The following is a 27,362-nucleotide window of genomic DNA, read 5'->3' on the forward strand; positions in this document are numbered from 1 at the left end:
ATTCTCTGCACGAGCTGACGTCAGCTGGTCGTGGATTTCTTTATATGATCAACTACTCAATCCCATCCGCTGTGCGTTTCTACAAACAAAACCAATAAAAGTTGACTGTTTTACCGTAGATTAATTCATTTTATCTATTTAATAACATTTTATTTCATTTTCCGAGGTTCACTAATTGAAAGAAACAAAGGTTCCCAAGGTGCGGTGTCCCCCACAAGCTTGGAGCGTGGCAACGAAAGTCCAAACTAACTTTTAAATGAGGCCTTGTAGATCTAATATGAGTAAATATTCAAATTTGTTCAGAAACAGATTTTGGTGGACTGATAAGATGAAATCAGGGAAAGTTTACAGACTAAATACAATAGAACGCGGAAGTTAGGCTCAAATCATGTTGGCTCACAGAACTAGGGGCTTCAAGAGGAAACAGACCGTACTGGAACAGGATGGTTTAGAGGCATGTTAGAATGGCTAGAATACATAATCTGAGTGGTATTTTCAGCAAAAAACTTCAAAAACATGTTTTGGAGACCTCAGAGACCCATATTAACTTGTTGAAAAGGAGCATAATAGGTCTCCTTGAATCCCTAATACCTGACTTGACTTAATAACATGTCAGCAGTTTGCTGCCTTAAGAGTCACATTTCACTGGTTGTATTTATGGTTGAGGTATGCACCTCTTAACCCCTCTCTTAAAAAAAACTCTGCAGTTCATTCTGCTTTGGCTTGTTGAGCCATCATATTTTTTCTTTTGAGATAAATTGACTGACCTATAGTTAGTTTGTTCAGATAGCTCTGAGATATGCAGTAATGCATTTTCCGCTAAATAATGTGGTCAAGTAGTTAATTCAAAACACTTCTTTAAATGAAAGAAGTAAGAGGCTTTTGATGACCTCCACACTGACGATTTTCAAGGGATCCCTTATTGATTTAAGAATACAATGCTTTTTGGACTGCTTTCATAAGAATATAAGATAATGACTATTGCTTATTCTCTTCAAGAAATCCTATTAAGTACAGTTGTTCACCCCATTAGCAGATCATTTTCCTAAATTCACGATTATTTTTATCTGATCTATGAGTATGACTTTTTTTTTTCTAGGCGTTGTGTATTTTTTATATATAATTGTTTTTATCATCGCAGCCTTCTTGGCTTCAGAAAATACATACCTTCTAGCAGTAGAGAGTCATTTTAATTCCATGAATTTTACTTTTAACTCACGTTCAACATATATTTTTCCGATCAATCATCTGTCATGCTTTGGGGACAGTTTTTTGTTTTAACTTTAATTAAAAAAGATTATATGCCACTGCAGTCAGCAGCCAGTGTGGTATTAAGGCAGTCACAAGTTCTGCACCTAACAAAATCACAAAGGTAGTTCTTGTTGGTCTTGAAGTAAAGGAACTGGGATTACTGTATGGCCAGTGTTACATATAGAAATATGATATTGCTGCAATATCATTGCTGCAATAGTCAGGGGTGTCAAACTCAATCACCAAAGGGCTGTTATTGAAAAATCACAACAAGTTTGCGACTTGACACAGGAGGAATTAACCCCAATGTGCAAGTTGTCCTATGTGGTCAGATTGATGCAGCACACCCCATCCTAATTCCCAGTGAATAATTGATGGCTCTCAAATTTCCGCATCGTCATCAGCTGATTATGTTCACTTTTCCCCTAGCTATCTAGAAAACCTGATCACACAACGATGGAGTCAAGTTGTTTAATCGCCGGCTCGAAAAATACCCCAACCCCAACGCGCCCCAGCCCAGCGGCTCTGTTAGGAAGAAACATTGACTCGGTGTCTCCCCCTGCAGAGCTGGAGGAGTCCCAGAGTCCCGGGGCCCCTCCGTCTCCAGCTAGCTTGGCATCTGCCTACCCGGCAGTAGCTCAGTGAAGCAGGAACATCGACTGCTCATCACGGCAGTCGCGCCAATAATTCCACGGACAGGTCGACAGTCTTGCATATATGGAACGTATACTCCTAATGCAACGATGGGGAGGTGGAGGGCTGAAGTGCAGAAAGGTGAAACTGTCCAAAGTGCACGTTGGTGAAGGCAAAATAATGGCTGCAGATCACAGCTAATCACACAGAGTGCTGAACCACAGCTTTGCCATAAGAGGAAAAACACAAATGAAAGGGCTGGGCAGCTCTGGAACATGGACGCAGGAGGGGTTAAATAGGCAGGACACCTGCTGAAAGCCATTAGCACAATCAGCCAGCCGAATTAGCCTCCTTATACCGGATGTCCTACAGCGGTGACACTTAATGGCAATAGAAAAAATAAAGAGAAAAACGTGATGATTGGAAATGCATTACAAGCGACAAGGCCAATTCTGATTCTGTTTATTGAATCGGTTCTTTATGAATGGTGATTTGTAATTCCTCTCTTGTCCAAAACCTACTGTATGTGCAATATTTAACCAAAATAGGTTCAATACTTGCTTTGGACTAAGAACAGACTTAAAAACTTCTGATAAGCTCCTTCAAAAACAGCATTGTAATTTATGTGGAAAGAAAAACATTCTTTTGGGAGGCTATGGTTTTTCTCCATGATATCAATATCATTTTTTGTTTTTTTTTGTGTTTTTTTCAGTCTGCTGCTTGAGGCTGGTTGGTACTTGGCCCTGAATTAATTTCTGGCGGCATTGCAATTATGGACACCAATTTTGTGGAACCTTTTCATTTCACCATTTTATAATACAAAGGATTATATTTAGTTTCCCTGATATGTGCTGAACACATCAAAGGAAAATTATATTCTTAAAATATTCTTACAGTTAAGGTGATGCAACTATGTACAGTGTACTCAAGGGCTTTTTATCTGACATGTGTAACATGTACATTTGACTTGATGACCATTCAGTTTTTCACTTGCTATTGAATATTACGTATATGCACCACCGTGTAACATTACGATGTCAGCCAGAAACATTGTTTGCCATCGTTCTTTCACTGGACACCGCACAGCAAAGAAGCTTTGTAAAGCTGAAAAAAACTTTTTTTTTGACAATGGTGTCCTTTGGAACATTTAACAATCTGTGTTGTTTATTATTCATTGGTGCATCGAAATATTGTTTGTAATTGGTGACGTGTACGGCAGAATTTAAGATAAAAATGACTCTGGGAGCATCACCAAGTGATCTTAAATTGGCTTTGATGTGAAGTAACATCACATCTCCCATGGAACACAAAACAAGAATACAGTGCCTGGGATGCGTTTTCACATCGCCAATCTTTAAATTCTGACAATGTCGTTGAGTATTTTTGGCCAGGTGTGAGCTTCAGGTGTGTTTTCACATGGGCCTATGGACGAGCACAGATTTGAAAAAGGCTTACGCGTATCTGCACATCTGAGGAAGTTCTGTGAAAAGCAGAGCCCTCTAATTGAAAAGATGACATTTGATTAGAACAGGCATTTCATTATCCACAAGGGCATGTGCTTAGGGCTGTTTGATTAATGTTGGGGGGCGGGGGGCTTCAGAAGTGAGAATCAAAAGGAATGCATACACACTGTACTTTGATGTGACCGCTCTGAAGAATAGTCTTGCGTGTACTGTCTTGCAAAGCACTAACAAAGTCTGGTGCTGCTTTTGGAGTTCACTGCAAATTCTCCAGGTCGCCTTGGCTCATAGATCAAGGTGCCTGGTCCAGATCTTTGAACTCGGACCCTCCCCAAATCCTCTCCCCGCTATTGGAGGCTTTAAAAGACCTGTCCTTCCTAATGAAAGGGGTGGAGGCTTTTCTATAGGGGCTCCGCTTGAGCTGATTTACACCAGCGGTGAAACCAGGCTCCAGTCCTCATCAAACTTTTATTATTTTTTATTATTATTCTTTTTTATTATTTTTTTTTGAGTTTACAAGTCCTTGCACTTGAGTGCGTTAAGAGTTACCATCAAAAGTTGGATTAGATGACATTTTTCTTTTCCTTCCAATATCAAAGCAGCACAAAACAATCAAATTGAATTGGTGTTTGTGCTGTATAGGAAGCTCTGTCACCAAAAAATAATTGGTGTTGAATGAATGCAACTGCAGACTTTGACTGACTTATTTCACTCAAAGTAATCCCTACAATTCGTCATTTTTTCCTAGTATCATTGTTGAAGACAATGTCTGTTTGTTGTTGTTTGTTTGCTCGTTTTGGTTATCTCCAAACTTTATACCCTCAATTCTAGACCAATCAGGTGAAAGAACTTGAAATGAGATCCACTTATTATTTGAACGATTTCCTTCCATGTTAAGATTACAAATTATTTGCTAGGTAAACAGATATGTGAGAAATCCAGAGTGTGGGTGAGTGTGGGTGGGTGTGGGGCTTGGTTGGGGAGGTTTGTGATGAGGGAAGGGTGAGACTTGTTATGGCTGAACAGGTGCGGTGGGCATGGGAGGGACAGCACTCCAGGCTATGTGTGTGGTACATGCCCCAAAACCCCAGCCCCTCCCCATCCCAGTTACTTGCCCACAAATCACTCGGCAAATGGCCGGCACACAAGTGTCTTCCCGGGGTTCCCGAGCCCCCCTTACCAGTCCCCCCTGGATGGGATGGGTTGGAGTTAAGGGGGTTGTGCTCATTGTCCGCAGCTGCCTTGAAAAGCCCCCCCATCTCCTTTGTCAAACTGCAGTTGCCTCCCTTATCAACCCCCCACACACCTTCAGGTCCCCTTGGCACGTCCCAGCCTAGTCTGTAAAAAAAACAAAAACGAGGAGGAGTGACAGTCTCACTGTGTGAGGGGAGAAGCAGAGGAGTCCCTCAATCCAGAGATTCACACATCAGCCCCACGCGTTTGTCCCACTGTGGCTGACTTTCTCCCAACCAGAAGCCGACAGAGGCCAAAGGCCCAAGGCTGTGTTTCAACAGGAAATACAGAGTCATTTTGTTGTCAAAACAGGACCAAGGTTTTGTAGCTGTCTGGAGCTTTCTGCAGAGGTGAAAGTGTTGCTGGAAATGTTACGCGGCCTTCTTGTTGTGTTGCTTTGAGGGAATTCCAGTCTGCGCTAATCTCACAGTGCCAGCTGCAAAACAAAGTCAGCGTCCTCCCCCTTAGCTCACGCCTCTGCCCGCATCAACGATCTGCCTTCCCACATCGCCCTGTAAAGGGCTATTGTTCCTCTGCACTCTCTTGCACCTGCAGGGCACCTGCCTTCCACGGTCCCAGTTCTGCATAAACGCAGAGCCAAGTTGTGATGGGCTGACTTGCTAGACAAAATAATGACGCCACCCAATCTTATCAGATTTTCTTCCCCCATACCGTGTCTTAAAGGCCTCTGATGAAGGCCTTTAAGACCTTAAGGCTGCGCTGGCCTGTGAGGGGCTCCCTATGGATGGCCTAACTCACAGATAGATTCATGTCGCCATTTCGCAGTCAAGTTTATTTATATAGCCCTTAATCACAATACAGTCTCAAAGGGCTTCTCAGACTTCACATTTCAAATCGACAGCATCCCCTGGCCTTAACTAGAGGATGAAAAACTCCCAGAAAACCTCTTGGGGAAAAAATGGAAGAAACCTTGAGAATGGGCCACCGACGGAGAGATCCCCCTTCCAGGACTGGTGTAGAGCGCCGCAGGTAGATGCCTTCAGAAGGGAAGGAAAGTGGTGGTGAATAAAGTCACACATGGGTAAGGGTTACCATCAGTACTTTTCAGCTTTACCCTTTCTACAAAAAAGCAAATCAAAAAGCAAACGCTGCATGCTCCTGACTAAAATAACAAAAGCCATTCATTCATCAGCACTGTTTACATTTGGAGTCAATTGTACCAACAGTTGCTTTCTCGCACCTAAACAATTTTTTCACTCCCCAAACAAACTCCCGAGCCCTGAACTTTCAAGTAGAAGCTGATACCAGGTATTGATACTAGAATTTTACGAAGTATTTTACTACTAATGATCAATTCAAACCTACATAGTAAGTTTGGGGTAAAACATAATTTTGGAGATGATATTTGTCAAAATAGCAGAACATGGAATTACTTTTATAAATGGGACCTATTATGCGAAAACTCACTTTTCTGTGCTTGTGCACATACATTTGGGTCTCTGATTGGCCTACTAAGCCACAAACTGTGAAATAAGACAATTCAGTCAGCTTTTTGTGAGTGGTCTGTTTCAGAAAAAATGTGGTGAAATAAGCTGTTCAGATTTGAAGCCCCTTCTGATGTCAAGTGTGTGTGTGTGTGTGTGTGTGTGTGTGTGTGTGTGTGTGTGTGTGTGTGTGTGTGTGTGTGTGTGTGTGTGTGTGTGTGTGTGTGTGTGTGTGTGTGTGTGTGTGTGTGTGTGTGTGTGTGTGTGTGTGTGTGTGTGTGTGTGTGTGTGTGTGTGTGTGTGTGTGCGTGCGTGCGTGCGTCGGTGCGTGCGTGCGTGAGTGTAAATACTATTATTTCAGCAGGAAAACAAATATCACACCCATGAATAGACTTTAGATTTTACTTTATACTTGGGAAGTAGTTTCATAGACTTTATTGGTCTGGTATACCGTACCTCCTCGCTGCTGGGGGCAACTACGTGTGGGCTCCAGTCAAACTGACTTGTCAAGCAATACATTTCTAGAGTGGAGAAATCTGTCAATTTATTTTTAAGATATTAAGCTATGAATAAGTTTTCTCAAATGTACAAGAATATACCCATTGCATGTTTTTCTTCGTTTAATAATCAAACCACAAATAACTGATAAAAAAATATATCAGAAACACCTTTATTACAGAACCAGCTCAATAAATACACATATATAGATTGTGGAAATCTCCTGCATTCTCCTCTGGTTAATGGGACGAAACCAACGCTGCCACCACAACGTAAAATGGAAAGTAAAAGGTTGACAACGAAAGCAAAGAGTCACTTAATTCACTTACCCATTGAAAGTTGAGAAATTTCACAATTTGAAGTTTAAAGTCTAGAGAATGCTGTTCACATCACATGACGCAACACCTTCGTGTTGCTGACGTGAGGATCGAAGCTGAGTTAAGCATGGGAACTGGTCTGTTGGCCTACAGACCGGCACAAATCTTTTAAAAGAAAGAGAAAGTAATACCAACTGTCTGTGAAGAAACTGAAGATGAGGGAAGTATTTCAAAAATAATTGTGCTGTGTGTTTCTTCTTAATAGTGTGTTTTTATTTTAGATGTATTTATTTTATTTTATTTTCCGACATTTACCTGAAGAATTGCCTTGTAGATCTCATATGAGGGAAGATTCAGCAACTGGATTGCTTATTTCTCCCCTCTAAATTCCTTCAGAAAAAGATTTTGGTGGACTGATAAGGTGAAATCAGTGAAAGTTTACAGACTAAATACAAGAGTAAAGCTCGAACCCCATTGGCTCACACAACCAGGAACTTGTGCTCAAACCCCATCGGCTCAAAGAACTAGGGGCCTGGCAGCTCATTTATATTTGAAGCTACACACACAGCCCGTTTGGGAACAGGAGGGGTTAGAGGCACATTGGAATGTTCCCCATGTTTTGGGGACATATATATTAACCTGTTGAAAAGGCGCATAATAGGTCCCCTTTTAAGTTCAGTAGAGGTTTTAGTGTCCAGGGTCTTTAATATGTTCTACAAGCTCTGCCTGTTTCAAAAATGCATCTTAATCCATAATAAAAAGCATATTTCACCATTTATGTAAACACATAAATAGAGATATGAAAATTCATGCAGTGAGATCGCATTTTGAGATTTTAATTTTCCATATAGGTTTTCCACAGATCTTAACGGCTTCAACAGGCTCCAGTCCAGCCCACGTCCAGCGTCCCCAGATGGGACTTTAAGCCCACAATCCCAGACCCAAGAGGCCAGCGTGTTTTTTTTCCTAGAACACACGAGGCAGCGAGGCAAGCATCGAGAATTAATGATGAAAATTTGGACTGATAGCCCTATTTCACACATTGACTACCCCACCAAAAGCATATTCACCTTCATTGGAATATGGCATCACAGATCAAAATGTTGGATATTTAACAAAGGTCAAACAAAAAAGGCACACTGTACTCTCGTTTTTAATTTAAGCAAAGTTTGTGTGTGTGTGTGTTTCTGTGTTGGGTGGGGGTGGGGTGGGGGGTGGGGGGGGTCAGGGGGTATCGTCTACCCCTCATTAACGCAGCAGTGCACCTGTGATCCCTCTACTATTCTCTTTGAGGGCATTAAGCCTTTATCAGCAGGGGGGCAGTTGGGCGGACGCAGTTAGCTGAGAGAGGGTAGAAACAGATTTTGCTGGGTTGATCCTGGCGTCTGCTCCGGCCAAACAGAAACATGAAAGGCACAGGGAAGACTCGCTTCACCCTTTTGTCACGGTGCACGGGCTGCAAAGGGAAACCACACATCACCAGCTACGGACGTGTGTGTGTGTTTGGAAACCACCTACCAACACAGTATGTGTCACTGTACAGAGGTCACCACAGTGTTATAGAGAAGACAGTATTATATTGTTTGTTTATTTTTTTACAGGGAAATCTGAAATGTTCAAAAAAGTGGTAATCCGTATCCGATCATTTTATATAAAAAGAATATTCCACATTTGATGTTTTTTTCGCTGGCACTTTTTAAGAAACAGCCATTCAACGTATTTGCTGTTTCCATTGTTGGTGGCAGGGTCCGCCTTTCCCGGCAAGAATGCAAAGATTGGGTAGAAAGTTACTCTGAAGTGGCAATCCATATAATTATTTTGTAAAAAAAACCCCAATAAAACAGCCATTTAATGTATTTACTTTATGCACATGCATCCTCTATAATATGCTGGCGCTATTGTTGGGTGCGTGGTCCGCCTTTCCCGACAGGAATGCAGAACTTTCGTCGCACCTGGCTGTCCGTGTCTCTGTTCTTTTGCGCTCTGGGTGCGCGGGGCGCTCGTCGCAGGGGGACCGGGCTTTGGGTTGGGGGCCGTCTGCCGTCGTCTGTTCTGTGTTCTCAGCACGGGGCAGCCCACCATGGCAGGGATGCATTGCATGGGGCAGCTCTGTGCCTGTGGCTGGTCGCTGTGGGTTGGGTGCCTCCGGGTACGGGAGGCGCTGGGGCATGGTCCTGTCCGGGACAGGGCTGCTGCCCGGCTTGCTGCACCCCTGCGTTGATCTGGTTGTGCTCCACCTATCTCTCCCAGTTGCAGGTTGAGAAGAACTCCACTTGCAAACTGTGTCCTAGATACAATGGCATACAAATACTCTGTGTTGTATCTCAAGCATGCTGACAGCACAGGTTAAAAAGATAAAAATAAAAGGTTAGGTATAAGCTTAGAGATGGTTAAGTTTAGGTATAAGATAAGAGATGGTTAAGTTTGGGTATCGATTTGGGTATCGAAATGGTTAAGTTTAGGTATGAGGTTAGAGATAGTTTAGTTTATGTATGAGGTTAGAGATGGTTAAGTTTAGGTATGAGGTTAGAGATGGTTAAGTTTAGGTATGAGGTAAGAGATAGTTAGGTTTAGGTATGAGGTTAGAGATGGTTAAGTTTAGGTATGAGGTTAGAGATGGTTAAGTTTAGGTATGAGGTTATAGATGGTTAAGTTTAGGTATGAGGTTAGAGATGGTTAAGTTTAGGTATGAGGTTAGAGATGGTTAAGTTTAGGTATGAGGTTAGAGATGGTTAAGTTTAGGTATGAGGTTATAGATGGTTAAGTTTAGGTATGAGGTTATAGATGGTTAAGTTTAGGTATGAGGTTAAGTTTAGGTATGAGGTTAGAGATGGTTAAGTTTAGGTATGAGGTTAGAGATGGTTAAGTTTAGGTATGAGGTTAGAGATGGTTAAGTGTAGGTATGAGGTTAGAGAAAAAAAAGGAATGCAGAACTCCCCATTCACAGACATAGCACTCTTGTTCTGTTGGCACATACTTACGTATGAGTATGAGTGCAAGAAGCTGCAGAAAAAACTACTTATTTTATTTGGCTGTCAACTTCAAGACTTAAGTTTAATGAGAACAGAAACATTCCAGTGGTACTATCATGTGTCCACATGTGTGTTGCGTACATGTAGGAATGCTTGCTTGTCCCATGACCCGAACTCTTAACAAGCACAATTTTTTCTGTTTTGGATTGAAAGTTAGCCGAGCCCTCTGTTTTGTTTTTCTAATCACTCCCATGGAGTTTCAAGCAGCAGTAAATACCTCCATCCATCCAGCTCTGCCACTCGCTGGACCAGAAGCCCGCAGTCAGCCCCTGGCCAGCAACTTGTCAGGGTATCCATTACCACGATGACCGCAGGTCGGCAATAAGGAGGGCCTTTGTCAGAATCTGCCCGAGAGTCCGTGCAGTGTCGACAGTGGCATGATGAGAAATTATTTATAGTGTTGGAATAACAGCCGCAGCCTTGCACATGGTGCTCCTACACTCATGTCTCGTCTTTCACACATTTTAATATGTTGGCTGAGACGGAACTACTCCCTTTTCCAAACCTAGCCTCCTTTCGACATGTGCTCAAATGTCGCTTTTGTCTGGCCTCAGGGGGAGGACTGGTATCAGTGGGTTTTTAAATACTATAAGGTCTAATAAGGTGAAGGATCCCCTCCGGTCATTATTTAGGCATTTTTCTAATCTCAACTGTGGTCGCTGTCAGCTCCCACCTCATCCAAAAAGCATCATCACAGTCTATGGTGATTGATGATGCTTTTTGGCTGAGGTGGGAGCTGATGGGAGCTATGATTCATAGGTCAATCAATCAACATTATTTGAATCTGAGTAACAATGCAAAGTACATACTATTAAAAAGAAGAAAAAAAAAAAAAAAAGGGCAATTGCAATCACTTTATTGGACATCCAGAACTGGAATGTGCAATTTTTCTCCTTCTTTCTGTCATTGTTCACCCAGAATCTACACCAGTAGAGACAAGTTTTCTCTTTAATACATGTAGTCATGTCACGTTCATTTATAGAGCACATTTAAAAACAAGGGTTGACCAAAGTGCTGTACAAAGGATAAACAAATAGAATAGAAGCATAACAGACAATAAAACATTGGCATCTACAGCCACCATTACACTGTACTCACAATTTCATTCTTAATTCAAGTAACTTGTTCAAATTGCAGCAGGATCGGAAAGTGAGTTTGATGGTTTTGTAGGTACTGTATTCAAGTGCATGGATTAAAAGCCACCTACAAGCAAGTAATTTTCACGTCCTACATTCCCCCTCGATTTTGCAATTAGTAGTTGACGTGTGAGCGTGAAGACTCATGTCACTTTTTACCATGTACCCTTGGTTGAAGAAAATCTTGAATTTAGATTTAGAGCTGTTGCTGCTAAAATCTATTATTTGATCAAAATATATTGTGGTATTGGCATTTCAAATGTGCACAAGAAGCATTTACTTGTGATGGTTTTTCAACATTTGCACAACAAATGGCCTGAATCAGACTGTTCATTTGTAGCTGAGCATTCCCCCATGTAGACACAGTATTTATCCTGTTGACCTTTAATTAGCTATCCCCTGGCACTCTGGGGTGCTGTAGCCTACAAAGCTCAGCTGGGAATATTGATGTTTGGGTGGATACAGAGCAATGGGTTCCACTCGACACCGATACTCCAGACGCAAGCATAAATAAAACATTCCTTTGCCGTCCTTTAATGAAGTGAAGTTTCATCCACATGGTAGGATGATAAAGCAGCCGAAGAAGTTGCCAACACTGCAGGGATAACTATGCCTTCGTTTGAAACCAAGACAATGGTACCGTGTGTGTGTGTGTGTGTGTGTGTGTGTGTGTGTGTGTGTGTGTGGGAGGGAGGGAGGGAGGGAGGGAAGGAAGGAAGGGAGGGAGGGAGGAAGGAAGACAAACGGGAGTTGGTGTAACGTGTTAGTCAACATCCTCTGCCATGGAAGCGTGTCTTTGCTGTACCAAGGATGGCGAGGTGTTGGCTACCAGTCAGGGTTTCAGAGGTTATTGTTTTCCAAAAGTGTTTTGGAACATAGTCAGAACAGGTTCATCTGATCTTAAATTCATATTACGGTGCATGATTGTTCTATATTGTTATACAGGTACTCCTCACTTAACGACCGAGTTCCGTTCCTACAACCAGGTTGTTAAGCCAATTTGATCGACCCGTGTTATTTCACGTTAAGCGGGCGTGGCCACTGTGAACGCTAGTGTTGTTTATACTGACATACTGCGGGAAGGAAACTGAGAATGGTGATGCAATGAGATGACATGTATACAGTGTATATAGTATATACTGTATAGTATACATAGTGTTTCTAGTAATAATAGTATAAAGTATATATAATGTTTATAGTATATAAAGACACAGCGCACAATACAGACTTGTCAGAGAGCTGGTCGTAAGTCTGAGTGGTCGTTAAACAGGTAGGTCGTTAAGTGAGGTGTACACCTGTATGTATATATTCGTATATATATAGGCTAGAAAATTGTGTAATGCCTTGTTGGTTGCGATCTACAGCCTTTGTGGACATGCTGTTGATATGATGTTCAAGACGCCAGCTGATTCTATATCTGTCTTAAATGAAACAGTGGTGTGTAGCATCAGCCTTTTCAACAGTTTTCAAGGGGAAGGATAGATGATTTGGGTCTTGGTTCTTGTCGCCTGGCATGAATTACACGACTCCACTGTGAGAGTGAGCTTTCCTGCAGGCGTTTTGTGTAATGTTGGCAGATCACAAGCTGCACTCGTTTATTTTTGAAGCCCTACTCTAAACATGCTTTGAAAACTTAATAACTCACATTCTGAAAACTTAATAGCTCACGATTAATGCACCTGACAGGACAGTTACACTAGCCAGCAGTACATTTAGTTACAGTTACAGCTACAGATGTAAGTATTGTTGGATGTTCAGGTCAGAGTTTCCGTTAGAAAAAATTGGTCCTGGTCAACATTTCCTGGGAGATTTCAATTTCCCGGACAAATGGGAGGAATTCCCAAAAATGTTATGTATTTATTGAGCTTAAAAACATTTTATAAGCAGACTATATAGAGAACGACATGATCAAGGCATGTAGATTAATATTGTTTTATTGAATACTCAAAATAAAATATTTCCTGTCAGGAAACCATTTAAAAAATTAAAAAATAAATCTTACAAAATATTACTACTTGAAATCAAATAATTTCCGTTTGTGAACAATAAGTAACAAGTGCAGCTGCTTTAATTAACATTTCACTGAAATACATTTTTGATAAAATCGAAAACAAAATAAATATGGCAAGTAGGTCTAAATAAATAATAAAGTTTGTGGTGTTGTCCATCTTCGTCGGGATGTCCCGTCAAGATGTTTTACATAATGAATATTTACTGTCTGCTTTGGGTCAGAACTTAAATACCCCAAAAACACCAAACTATGGATGTTTGTGTCCCAACGATACGATCCTCAGAGTTCTAGACGCTGGCTCCGTGCCTACTGTGTTAACAAGCGCAACCTGTCCATGAGGAAGGGGGCGGGGCTTATTTCTATATCAACAAACTTGATTGGTCAGAGGTGAAGCTTTCAGATCAGCTTTAGATCGTCCAAACTGATTGGCTTCCCATTGCAACTTGCCGAGCGCAGAAATCAACAGATCTGCAGACTTTTTTTAACCAAAATGATCCACCCAGCACTAATTCAAATTGTTCTTGGTGGGCATTTATTTTCACCGGACATTATGACCGGAGAGATTTCATAAATATGTCAACAAATCTTCAACAGATTTTGCCGGTCAAAAACCGGCAATTACCGGATAACGAAACGCTGGTTCAGGTATTGTATTGAATCATATTTATGGATCATACTGCAAGAAAGTAACTTGGTATAATCCTTATGTCTGTTTCTGCCAGAGTTTAAACAAACCACTTGGATTGAGCAGTTTAAATGTGAATTGACTCATGATCGTCCCGTCATTTTACTGTACCAAACTGGGGTTTATATTAACAAGGTTATTTTATATTACTATTCTTACTGTTGTCTTATTAGAATTTTTGTCATTGCCATGTTCTGTGGCTCCCAATTAGTGTGAGGCACCTCAGCATAGGGCTGGGCGATAAAACAATTTTGATAATCTTCATGATAAAATCTTCCACGATAAGATCATACAGCAGAGAAACATCCATGTGACACGTACAGCAGCAAAACAAACATTTTTAAACCAAAGGATAGTTCTCCAGGGGATTCCATGTCTGAATCTCATAAAGAGTCGTCGCGCCAATCTGTTATGCACATATTATATTACCCATGTTATTATCAAACATGAAGTCTGACCAGTGTTGGTGTCCAGGAGCTTTCTCTGCTCTCTCCCCGGCCGCGGCGCTCTCCAGCCGGGCAGCACGCAGTGGGGATGAGGCCCCCCGTAGCTGATGCGGCTAGTTTTCCCTCAAACACCAACCTGAACTCGAACTCCCCCTTCTCCCAACCCGAGCCCAGCACGGCCCCTCCGTGCAAAAGGAAAGCGATGAAAGATGGATTCTGTGAATTTTTAGTGACAACCGATGGACGCTCAGAGAGCGTCTATCGGTCCGCTCCAAACACCCGTGGCATATAATCACAGAGCGCAGCTTCAGGAACTTTTCGGACGGTTCTCAGACGACAATGATGATTATATTATATATTTAAATGTATATAATATATGTTTATATATTATATATTATATATTTTTTATTTTATTTATCACTTTTTTCTAATATTTATTATTTTATTTATTCAGTGCTTATTAAAAGCCATAAGAATATACTTAAAACTGTAAATTGAGTGTTATTATTATTAAATATATATTGTGATAATTATCGACATGGATCAATATAAAAAAACATTGTGATAACATTTTTGGCCATATCGTCCAGCCCTACCTTAGCATTGACACAAGAAGGGGAGGCCTTCAATGCGAGAGGTATCTTTTGAGGAGATTATCTCTCTTTGTCGAGCCATAAGCCATGGGCACTTTCACCACGAATGACCGTGGCCCGGGAAGCGAAACTCCTGGAGAGATTTGTGCTGGAGGCTGCTTCCCAAAGCATGGCCACATCAGTAGAGCGAGGAGCTCACATCCTCCGCACATCAGAGCTTCATTTGTGTGTGTGCGTGTTCACGCTCATTCTTTGATGTGAGGTAGGACACACGGCCTTTCCCCACAGGCGTTTTCAGATCACAGGGCCACTTGCTTGTCAAAGAGACCTACCCCTCCACGACCCACGCCCCAACCCCACCCACCCACCCACCCAAGACTCCAGTCAGAGCAAGAGCAGATCAAATGCGAAACAAGACGGGACAGAGGGCCAGCGATGATGGCTGTCTGATGTGAAAGGTGGTGGAGAGGTCATTGCCTCCGTTTACATGCACACACACATGGGTCCCTCAAGACGGTGGGTGCTAAGGGGAATGTTACGTAACATCATTTAAGGTTATTAAAGTTTCACAGGGGAGGGTTGGGTGCACATTTTGAATATGTTTGATCTACCAAAACAAAGTCCGGACGTCCCGGAATACTTTGGAATGTCTACACCTAATCTAATTTCCTATCTACCTGTTGTTGGAAGATTTGTGATGCATTGTAAAATAAAGACTGTCCCTGGACTTATCTTCCAGGATCCTGTGTGCATGTAAACATGGCTACCCTTGTTTACGTGCATGCTGCCCTGGGTGAATGTCGAGGCCTGCTGTGTGGCCCTCTGTTGGTGCTGGGGTGGGGTGGGATGGGTTTGTGGGTGAGATGAGGGGGCGAGTCAGCGTAATCCAGTAATTGCTTTGACTCTGGCCCCCTGTCATAGCATTAGTTTATCAGCGGAAACATGCGTGTAGCTGTTTTTATCATGTGGCTAGTCAGGCGTGGGAAGGGCCACGTCTGCCTCTGTATTTAAATCATGCCGTCTGTTAATATCATGGTGCTGCTTCGGATGATGTTGTTTAGCAGCGACGGAGGAAGGGGTTTAAAGACAGCCTAGAGAGGGCTGCCGGAGACCCCGAGCTGGTGGTTTTAAACAATGGGGGGGAAGCCAATGTTGTGACGAGCCGGATTAATGTCCGAGACTCCAATCTGCGCTTGAGGCGCATAATGAGCAACTGTAAACTGAGTTGACCCTGCAGGGAGCTCCCCCCTGCCGCCTCCCTTTACCTCCTCCCTGCCCTCCCTTGTCTCAAGCTGAATGACTGAGCAAATACACTTATTGCCCCCAAACTCTCCTTGTGTTCATTGTTCTTCTCCTTCCTTTTCTAGAAGCACAACAAAGGGTTTCAGATTATGGTGTAAAAGCCGTGGCTTTGCTTTCAAGTTTTGAAATAATTTTCAATAAATAGGTATTGACAAATTTCTCCTGTCAAGACAGCAGCAGTGTATTGATTATGTAACAATAGACCCATTTCAGCAAGGGAACATTTTCCAATGTGAGTTAGTTTGTAGATGTGTACTGTAATGAACGTTTTCAGAATTAGATAGCTTTAGACGTTTAATCTTTCCTTGACAACATTTTGTCTTGATATTGTCCTTATTTCTCTGCTTTGTTGTCATTGGTTGAGTGAATGAGGACTTTAATTTGGGAAAGTCACACATGAAAATGTTCACACATTTTCATGTGTGAACATCGTCTCTCTCTGCTCCTGTTCCACTGAGAGGCTGTCAGCACTGGCCTGTGTTGGCCATTAAGGCCTTGTCAACATGTCCAAATAAGAAGCAGTGATTTGTGCAAAAAGGCATCAGTTATGAATCAGACGAATGCAGACTTCCAGAAGCAGAAGAACCAGCTCAAACACACAGCAAGCCATATGCACAAAACACACACACGCACGCACGCACACATGCACGCACGCACACACACACACACACACACACACACACACACGCACACCCACAGACTTATTCATCTAAGCTAGCGCACACAGGGAACACGTGGTGTTTGATTATTTGTATCCTCAGACCATGGGGTTGTGTGTTTCTTGCGATTGTGTTCATGTAACACAGGAGTCAAAATAGAAGCCGATAAGGCACTGGCCCCAGGTTGGTTTTGGGAGTCAAATCCTCACCACACCACCCCCTGGAGCTAATCCGATTAGTGTGAAAAGTTACCATCGTGGCCCCAAAGAGACGGGTGGTAATCTTTTACATAGACTTCCATGACAGTGCAGCGCCGCACCCGTCCCCCCCTCCCCCGTCCCCGTCTCTGCTCCTCCTTTATACGGCAAACAGCAATTTTTAAACCAGGAACTGTCTAACCTTTATGGGTTTTTATTGAAAAAAAAATCTCTTAATATATAATCTTTTATATATAGTGTATATATGTTTGTTTATAAATATATATATATATGCTGGATATATTCAGTGGGGGCAAGCAGTTTGGCCAGGTGCAGGAACAATGGCGCATTGGTCCTTGGAAGCACGACTCACTGAGCACAACTCGGAGCCTCTCAGCTCTTGGCCAAAGGGGATAACTGTAGTGTGAGGGCCCAGCTTTCAATCTGATTTGATCTGAATACACTGGAAAAAATAATTGGATTGGATCCAGTGGATTTTATTTTCATTTACACCCTATGCTACGCAACATCAAAAGAATATATAGGTTTTATAAGACGATGGCAATGCTTTAAGTGGAGCCAAGGATTTTTTTTCTTCAGCGGGTTGATTCAAACGAAACTCGTAAAAATTGTTTTTTTTGCCATGTTCACTGATTGTATTAATACGTTGTTGTAATAAATTGTACTCGAGTTAAAGGCAAAGCTGGGGCCAACCACATACAAATATTCACCAAGTGACTTGGTTGAGCTGGCCTTTTTACCGTGTAAATGCAGTATACTGGCAGAAACACTTGCTGTAACTGTTTGTAAATCATAGTCCCTTAATGTAACCAAATCCAGTAACAGGACTTTATGCACTTAGAACTCTGTCCTTGACGAACCTGTGTGGGCTATAAAGTGATTCGGGGGGCTAACACCCAAGAATATTCGAGAATATTCATCTCCAACAAGCTGACACTGATTCTTTGTCCAGCATAGTAAGAAATCATAGGTACATTTGACAAGACAACCCTTAGAAGAAGAGGATATTGGGCCGATCACACGAAAAAAAACATCCAGAGCTATTTAGATTTATAATTGTTTTTTTGGCAAGACACATTAAAGACCTTTCTTTTGTCATTATATGAGTTGGCCAGCCTAGAAAGGCAGCAGACATCCAACATTGTTGGCAAGCCCACCCATGTCTGGGTTCCCATGACAATGCCAAGGGAACTCATATTCTGGCCCACAAGGAAGTATTGTGGTTATACTTGGCCAGAGAGAAAGAGAGAGAGAGAGAGGGAGAGAGAGAGGGAGATTGTGCTGTGTTAAAATCAGGGCTTCATATTTTTCTTGTCTTGCAGCCCTACAAGATTTGCTTTCACTCGTGTCATGTTGGGGCAACGTGTCGCAGGAGGTAGAGTGGTTCGTTTTTGACAGGGAAAATCTGTTGAAGTCCGACATATTTAAATCTCTCCGGTCATAATGTCTGTAGAACATAATTACCTCCAAGCACAATTTCAATTAGTGCTGGGTGAATTCTTTTGATAAGAAGAAAGTCTGCAGATCTTTGCATTTCAGCACTCTGCAAGTTGCAACAGAAAGCCAATCAGTTTGGACGATCTAAATCTGATCTGAAAGCTCCACCTCTGACCAATCACGTTTGTCGATATATAACTAATCCCTGCCCTCTCCCTCCTGGCCAGGTTGCGCTTGTAAACACAGTAGACACACATACGGAGAGGAGACAGAGCACAGCGTCCAGAAGAGAAGCAGAAAGATGATGTATTGTTGGGACACGTACATCCATAGTTTGGTGTTTTTTGGATATTTAAGTTCTGACCAGGGCAGACGGTAAATATTCATTGTGTAAAATATCCCGACGAAGATGGACAACACCACAAACTTTATTATTTATTTAATCCTACTTGGCATATTTATTTTGTTTTTGATTTGATCAAAATCGTATTTTTACAAAATGTTTATTAAAGCGGCTGCACTTGTTACTTATCGTTTATGAATCGAAATTATTTGATTTCAAGTAGTAATATTCGTAATATTTGTTTATTTCTTTTTAAAATGGCGTTAACTAACGGGAAATATTTTATTTTAAATATTCAATAAAAAATATTATACATCTACATGCCTTGATCATGTCATTCTCTATATAGCCTGCTTATCAATTGTTTTTAATCTCCATGAACACAAATAATACTTGACCGGAATCTCTCCCTTTTGTCCTGGAAATTGAAATCTTCCAGGACATGTTGACCGACACCAATGTTTTCGAACGGAAACTCTGAATCAGAGGGTACCCGGTTCGATCTCAGGAACCCTCTGGTTTGATGCTCTCGATGAGCAGGTGTGGGCCTTGCACGGTTGCTGCCATAAGCATGTAATACCTCATGCATCCACTAGACAAGTTGCAGTGGTCATTTTTCCCCAATCAATGGGAAGCTAAAACATAAACACACAAATTACGCTTTAAACATAGCAAAATAAATATAGAAAGGCTTCCATGTGGCTTTTCAAGCTTTCCATTGGCACAGTGAATTTAGTTTAGATGTTTGGGACGTTGATTCAGAATCTAATGTGGTTCCAAAGGGCGTGCTTCTTTGAACCTAAGTGAAATAGGATAGGCATAAAACAGCTCAATATCAGATTTTATAAATGTAGCCACTGGTGTGCAACTTCTATTCCGGTAAACTTATCTTAGAACACAGAGTAAAAGGTAGTTCCTAGCTTCAGCTCTTGTAGGTTTTTGTAAGGTGTTCTATGACATGGAAAACAATGTTGCATGTGTACAAACTAAGCCTCTGCGGTTGTATAAAGAGTGCTTTAGCCTTTTTTTTTCTCTCGGTTTTGTTTCGCACTTTTCACAAAATATGTATGTGAAAATGATTGAAGTGTCAAAGTGCTCTTGACCAAGGCACTAGCTTGTGGCTTGCTTGGCTGGCCTCGGCATTGGTCTGTGAGTTTCCCCTTTTTTCCACAATTTCCCCCGGATAGATTTAGTATCTATATGTCTGTGTGGGAAAATGCTTGTTTAATTAAGGTTGCATTGTTGTTATTTTAATTAATCATTTCAATTCTGTAAGTTATTTTCCCTGCAGCCAGAAGAAGCTTACTTACTTAGTTTTGGCCTTCTTTTGTATTTACTGACCGGGCAACTTATCATTCTGACCACCCAGCAGCCAGTCAACTATTAAAAAACTTTTGCACATAACTCCCGTGTGAAGGTATGAGATATCAGGTGTTGGTGTGAGGTCCAAAGGTTGAACACGTTGCGTTTGGTCATCTGTCAGTGACCTGCGCTCCAGCAGGCTGCAGATGGCTGTGTGAGACTTTCTTGAAACCAATAAACAAAAACAATATTGGAGAAAGCAGAAGTAGAGGTAGAGTACTAAAAAGAGAATACAAAAAGTCGAAGAATTCTTAAATTGAAATTAATTCAATCAAATATAAATTAAATACATTTATATAAAATAAAATAACAACATACTTTTTTTTGCTTTTACTTATCATTATGAATTAAAAGTTGATTGCACCGGGTAATGGCTATAGAATAATAACACCATCAGTTGGTTCCCTATAAGCCTCGATTTCACTATGCATTCGGACTGCCACAGGATACGATTTCCCTGGAGGTGGGGCTGGGAGGGTAAGAGAGTGATTGAGAAAGTCTTTTTTTTGTTGCAATAAATATATGTCAAATAAAAACACACTTAAAAAAAACAACTGTTATTATTGATTTGTTTGGGGGAACAGGGACGCACAGCGGATCGCACAGTGGAGTGGAGATCGGCGGCACAGCCACCTGTTTTGTTTTTTTTGTTTGTTTAGTGTTGTTTGAAAGTTAAAAATTTGGGAAAATAAAAAACCAAGAGGACTGCGGGAAAGAAAGGAAAAATAACGGAAAATCCGGAGAAAAATGGGAGTTTTGACATTAGGGTTGCCGCGGTTATCATTGTACCCTTGTTACAAGGTGTTGGGCATACCTGGATCACATTTCTTGCCCCACCGACCCCACCATCGTTTTGCTTTAATTTTTCTTTGAAGAGAAATAAAACCCATTTTATTCATTTTCGCATATCAACACCGATGTTCATCAAATTAAAATAATTGAAATTTGTAAAATACCAAGCGTGTTATCAATACTTAGTCGGACTCTAGAAAAGTAAAAGTGTTTGCTTGTGCGCGCACAGCAGGGTCGCAGCACAGTCTGCTTATCACAGGAGGAGAGGGGAGAAGGCTAAAGGAGACCTCTGAGATCAGGTAGAGGTCGGGGCATTACGGGGACACTCTGCGCACTGCTTTATTTTCTGCACATAATGCATGGAGAGGGGGCGATCAGGGCGCAATCTGTGCCCTCGCCTCCTCGCGCATGTGTGAGAGGCGGGCAGATGGAGCCGGTCCCGCCCCACTGGAGCGGGAGAGCGAGAGAGGAGAGAACGCTTCTTGGACGAATATCTTAATCTTATTGCAAGTTAGAAACAGGTAATATAGCCTAAATAAATAGAAAATCTATTTTCTTCATTTCCCATAGTGTTAACAGTACTGGTAACATCAGAGCTTGTCGATATGACGATCTTTAATAATTTAGCCCCACCTCGCCGAATTGTCGAATATTCGCATTGAACAGCCGAATCCGATTCGACTGACAAAATTCTGAGTCCGAGTTAGGCTATTAAACTATACTCTAGTTCAAATAAAGAGTACTACTTCTAACATGTTTATGTGTGATTTCTTTCTTTCAGTTTGGGCCAAAGTGGACTTGAGTATAGAGAAGAGCGTGGAGGCGTATCTGGGGGACTCGGCCCAGATCCTCTGCCAGTTCAACTTCAGTGGGAAGAGCTGGCCCAGCTTTGTCATGATCCAGTGGCATGTGATGGTGAGTCCTACTGGAGTCACCCTCGACCCTTTTTCCATTGCCTGCGCTGTCTTCTTTTCTTTTCTTTTCATAAACAAAGGCCATTGCCAAGTGTCCTTGCACTCGATAAGGTTTCTTAACACAAGAATGAAAAATGTTCATATAGTTGTATAAAAGAAATAGTGTCAGAGTGGAGTGCGTCTTTGAACTTTCATTTCAAAAAGACTTTAGGAATTTGCTTTTTTTCTAGTAAGATAGTTGAGATCACATGCTGTCAAAGCTAGCCGAATAATCTTACACACACGATTCCCGGCCAGTCAATTCTCAAAAGAAAATATAGAAAGTCTGCTGTTTATTTTCTAGACTTTATGGCTCAAAATTGTGTTTTTTGGCAGTATTAGCTGGGGTTAGAAATACTTCAGTCCCCTCCATTTATTCTTGACAATCTCCTGAATGTATACCTCAACATTCCAATGGCTTTAAAACTACATTGTATCGCTTGTGTACTTGGGCTAAATGTCCTTTAAATAAAAGGCTGCTATTTTTCAACCTGGGTCTTTCTCGTTTTGGAAAAGTTATTTTGCATGTATTTTTTTAAGGCTTACATATTTGCACTTTTGAACCCCATTTAAGCACAGTGAGAAGCGTCAACTATAAACAAGAAAATGTATCCTTAAAATAAAAAATTAACATTAAAGTCCCTGTAAAGTGAATTCTGAGGTTTGTTTCTAAACACATTATACATGTTATAAAGTAATTGCTGAAACCATGTGAAAAGACTGAACGATGTAGTACTGAATTGTGGAGTTACACCATTAACTAAACCACTGTTTCTCACCATTTTTGTGTTCCGGATATTTTGGGCCTGGGTAAATCAGGGCCGGTTGACGTGGTCACACTTGGCATGGCCCCTCCCCTAACACTATAGAAAGCTGCTGCGGAGCTCCGAAGCTCCAATCAGAGCGATCTGTTGGGAACCCTTCTTTAAAGTAAGCCAGTTTGTTTCGTTCATCCGCTACCAGCGAACCGACACATGCCCCTCGGAATCCATCCTGCTATTAGGTGATGCATTAATGAGCTCATGAATCAACCGCTTATTTTTCAAGCGGCTGACAACTGAACCAGGCATGGTTCGTACCCCTGGTGGTCGATCCTTGTTAACTAAGTGTAACCATTAACACAGCAGCATGCATTCATTGTCCAGTTAAATCCAGGTAGTCAGCCCTTAAGAAGCCATCCTGCTATTAGTAGATGCATTCATAAGCTATGCAATCGATCGCTTAGAAGCATGGTTAACCTCTGGGAGTTCATTCCCCATTAGCTAGATGTGACCATCATGCTTACAAAGATTCCTGAGGTCCAGATGGATGTGAATGGTTAACCCCCAAGAAGCCATCCTGCCTTTAGGTGGTAGATGAGCAAGCTAATGAATGCCTTTAAACTCAGGTGGCTGACACCTCAACCAGCCACTCTACTATAAATTGACTCGAATTTCACAACATGGTCAAGAAAGTTATCTTATCAGGAAGAGTTGGCATTGGTATGCGTCCTCAGACAGACGACCCGTCCGACAGTCAGCTGCCTGCCGGCTGATGTGCATGACTACGTGCCCCGTCTGCATTTAGGCTCCATGTTAATCAGGGCAAGAATGAAAAGCTTTGAATATATTGCTGATTTCACTGGCTGCTTTCAAGCTACTTTCAAAGGAACATATTTAGACAGTGTTGGTCACCATGCAAAATGTACCTCAATATCTTACATTCATCATGATAATGTTCGGCCCAAAGATAGGTCTCCACCTGAATGTCCGCCATATCTGCATTATGTTCTCCCAGACTAAAGAGAAATCGTGGAAGCGGATCTTCTACACCGACTACAACCAGCAAATGGTGGATGAGGACACCGAATACAGCGGCCGTATTCAGGTGACCACCCACCAGCAGGAGACGACTCTCACGGTTGAGGATGTTCGCTTGTCCGACGAGAGAGTCTTCATCTGCCAGGTCAGCGGGCTCACCGCTGGCATGGGCGAAGCCAAGACCAGGATCAGGGTGTTCGGTAAGTTGGCTTAGCGCAACGTTCAGCGGGTTTAAAGACTACATCCGGTGTTGTTTCATCTTTCCCTACGGCTGTAATACATTGATATCACAGTCCATTTTTTTTTTCAAATAACCAATTTTAGCACTAAAAGTTGAACATTTCAAGCTCTTGTTAAAACCTTTAGACAGCAAGTCTATTGTGAGTTGGATATCTCTAGAAAATCATCCGCCTCAAAACTTTGGTTTGACCGCTCTGTCGTTATTGACACCAGCTAGTAGCTGCTGCTAGCGCAGGTTTTCGTGGTGCTTCCAATTTTTGACCTTCAATTAAGTAACTACATCCCTTGTTTAGAGAAGAAAATGAGTGGGAGGAGCCAGAAGTGAAGCTGGAGGAGCTTGAGGTGGCGAACCATCTTTCACTGTGAAGCGAATAAAATGTGAATCAAAAATAAATCATAGGTACAGTATTCTTAATCTATTTCTGTTTCACCTGGTCTAGCTCCCCCCGAGCCTCCAGTGATTGAAGCCGCTCTGACTGCAATCTCCGTCACCAATGAGGGGCTGTCTAAGGTACTGTAGCTGTGACCTTGAAGCCATTGAGATTTGCCTTTATTTGAGTCACATGACCATACGGCCCTTTTCCCTTGAGAGTCAAAGGCAAAAATCTGACAAATTAACTCATGAATTTGACTAATGTTTACAAATATTTACCGCAATATTTACAGTTTTCTTTTACAGCAGAGAGAATACAGAATACAGTTACAGGACCTCTATGGTAGAAAAGCAACAAGTGAAAATGTCTTATGCAGAATTTCTGGTAAATTCTCTGGAAGAGTTGTCAACACTACTAATCACCCGGCTTTCCCCAGCTTGCAATATCCATAATTACATAATTGTACAAAATAACTTCATGAAAAAGTCAGATTTTATTAATATGACCAACGTCCTCTTGTTGTGCAAAGGTAAAAAGAAAAAAACAAAAGGTTTTACCTTAGAGAACTGCGCATTCAAACACGCAGTATTTCAGATAGACGAGGAAAGAACTTCCTTTATTCATGTTTCCCATATATTTTATGTGTTCAAAGTATAAGATAATGAAACTGCTTGTAGGTGGCTTCCTGCGAGGTCCAGAACAGCTACCCCAAACCCAACATTACCTGGTACAGGAACGACGTACTGCTGGTGCCCGAAGACGGACGTAAGTAAATGCAATGCATACTTAAGATGAGCTTGTAGTGCTCAGGTCCCTGTTCTTCTCAGCTTGGCATTTAAAAAAAAGTAAAGATTGTGTGTGTGTGTGTGTATTTGGCTTTCGGGGGAAATTTATGGAAAATGTAAAAAGTTGATGAAGTTGGTGATATTATATAATGAAAGTAGGGCATTTAAGTAGAAGCATGCAATGGTGATTTCCTCATCTCAAATCATTTATTGAAATACAAGCCAACAACAGTGGTGGGTAAACCACAACAAAAAATGTCAATGTCTCAATAACTTGTCATGTGGCCTTGAGCATCAATTACAGCTTGACAACGACGTCTCATGCTGTTCACAAGTCGACTTATTTTCTGCTGAGGCATGGCCCCCCACTCTTCTTGAAGGGCGGCCCTCAGGTCATTGAGGTTCTGGGGTACAGAGTTATAAGCCTCTACACGGCGACTCAGCTGATCCCATAGGTTTTCTATGGGATTCAGGCCTGGAGAAAGTGCAGGCCACTCCATTTGAGGTACCCCAGTCTCCAGCAGCCGTTCCCTAATGATGCGACCTCGATGAGCCGGAGCATTGTCGTCCATGAAGATGAAATGAGGCCTGTGTTGTTCATGCAGGGGCACAATGACTGGATTAATGGTGTTATTGAGGTAGTATGGGCTTGTCACTGTACCATTCACAAAGTGTAGGGCAGTTTTGTATATACTAGACACACCTGCCCACACTGTAACACCACACCAGAAAGGCTCATCTGGTGACACAGTGGCTGATGCATAGAGCTCTCCTTGACGTCTCCAACATCGTTGGCGACCATCATTTCTGCGCAACGTGAATTGACTTTCATCAGAGGACAGCATGAGGCCCACTGGTCCCTCGTCCAGTGTAAATGCTCCCTGGCCCATGAAGACGATGATGCCTGTGCCTGGTGGTGTGGTCAGGTATCCTTGCAGGTCGTCTAGCACGCAGACCACACTGATGTAAACGGTTTCGAATGGCCTGACGTGACATTTGGGTGCCTCTCATCTTAAATGTGCCTGGAGTTGAATGGCATTCATCATCTGGTTTCGCAGGGCACTGTTCACAATGAAGAGGTCATCAGTGTGGGATGTGGCCAAAGGACGTCCACTTCTATGCCTTTCTGTGACTCTTCCAGTCTCCCTGTATCTCTGTTGCAACCTGCTGATGACACTCTGTGACACTCTTAAGCTCAGTGGCCACTTCCCTCTGAGAACATCCTGTTTGAAACCTTGCAATGGCGAGGTACTGTTGATCAATTGTTAGGTGTCATCTTGGTCTCATGATGTCAAATTGTGAACAGCATGATGAAGAGGACTGTTTAAATACCAATTCTAATTGAACCAGGACATTTATTTATTGGTCGATTCATGGATCAAACACCCGTTGTGAATTTTGCCGTTAAGCAAACAGACAGCTGTTCTCTAACAGCTGTTAGAGAACAGCAAGTTGGCAAAAAGTACTGAAACATTGAACAGTTGAACATGTGCATTCAAAAGATTAGAGAAGGTCAAATTAGGTTCACCTGTAAAGGTTATAGTGCACTGAAATTTCACCCGAAAGCCGAATATCTCTAACTTTTTGTGAGTAGTCTGTGTATATATGTATGTATGTATGTATATATATATATATATATATATATACATACATACATACATACATAAAAATGTATTTATTTATTTATTCATTCATTCATATATTTATTTATTAAATATTCGCACCTGCCTTTGAAAAGTCCACAGTGCATTCTCCTACCAGCAAGTACAGAGCACCAAGCCAACACAGCATATATTATTCTGCCCTCCCTAAACATGGCTGTCTAGTTTAGCAGATGGCGAACAGTAAATTAAAATAGCAATTAAACAGAAAAAAAATCCAATATATGAAAAAGGCTGGCCTCCGTTTCGGGCAGTTTATTCAAATGTAGACTTATATAAAAATAGAAATAAGCATACAGGCATTAATATGCATTCACAACAACTTATTAGAAGCTAATTACAAGGTAAACTAAACTTTAATAGCAAAACACACGCACACATCGGTCAAAATGTTAACTTCCTTAAACATTATAGATTTCAAATATATATATAAGCTTATGACCATAAAAAAACTGTTCTATGAGGTATATATTTCCCAAAGCTCTGAGAGAAAGTTTATTCAGCGTGTTCTTCACTCTGCCGGACTGCAATTGAACTACAGGAAGTGACAGCAGACAAATTAAAAAATTTAATACAACTTAGCAGCCCGCCATTATGTAATAGTGTGTACTAGAAAGCCGCTCTGTTCACAAACCGGGGGCTGAACACATCCAGTACAGCCTAGTTTATCCGAGGTTGAACTTTCGTTGACGTTCAT

General features: G+C 41.7%; 1 protein-coding gene across 1 annotated transcript in view; it reads left to right on the top strand.

Annotated features, from left to right (window-relative positions):
• Window positions 1-27,362, top strand: part of mcama (melanoma cell adhesion molecule a) — a gene marked incomplete at its 3' end in the record, with an annotated part of 93,000 nt that overhangs the window by 11,655 nt on the left and 53,983 nt on the right. Inside the window, exons 2-5 of the mRNA XM_080014210.1 lie at window positions 21,635-21,768; window positions 23,583-23,805; window positions 24,286-24,356; window positions 24,897-24,984. Of these exons, the coding sequence (XP_079870336.1) occupies window positions 21,635-21,768; window positions 23,583-23,805; window positions 24,286-24,356; window positions 24,897-24,984 (516 nt within the window). The remainder of the gene's footprint in view (window positions 1-21,634; window positions 21,769-23,582; window positions 23,806-24,285; window positions 24,357-24,896; window positions 24,985-27,362) is intronic.

This window comes from Zeus faber, assembly GCF_960531495.2.
Source record: "Zeus faber genome assembly, chromosome: 14".
Lineage (NCBI taxonomy): Eukaryota > Metazoa > Chordata > Actinopteri > Zeiformes > Zeidae > Zeus > Zeus faber.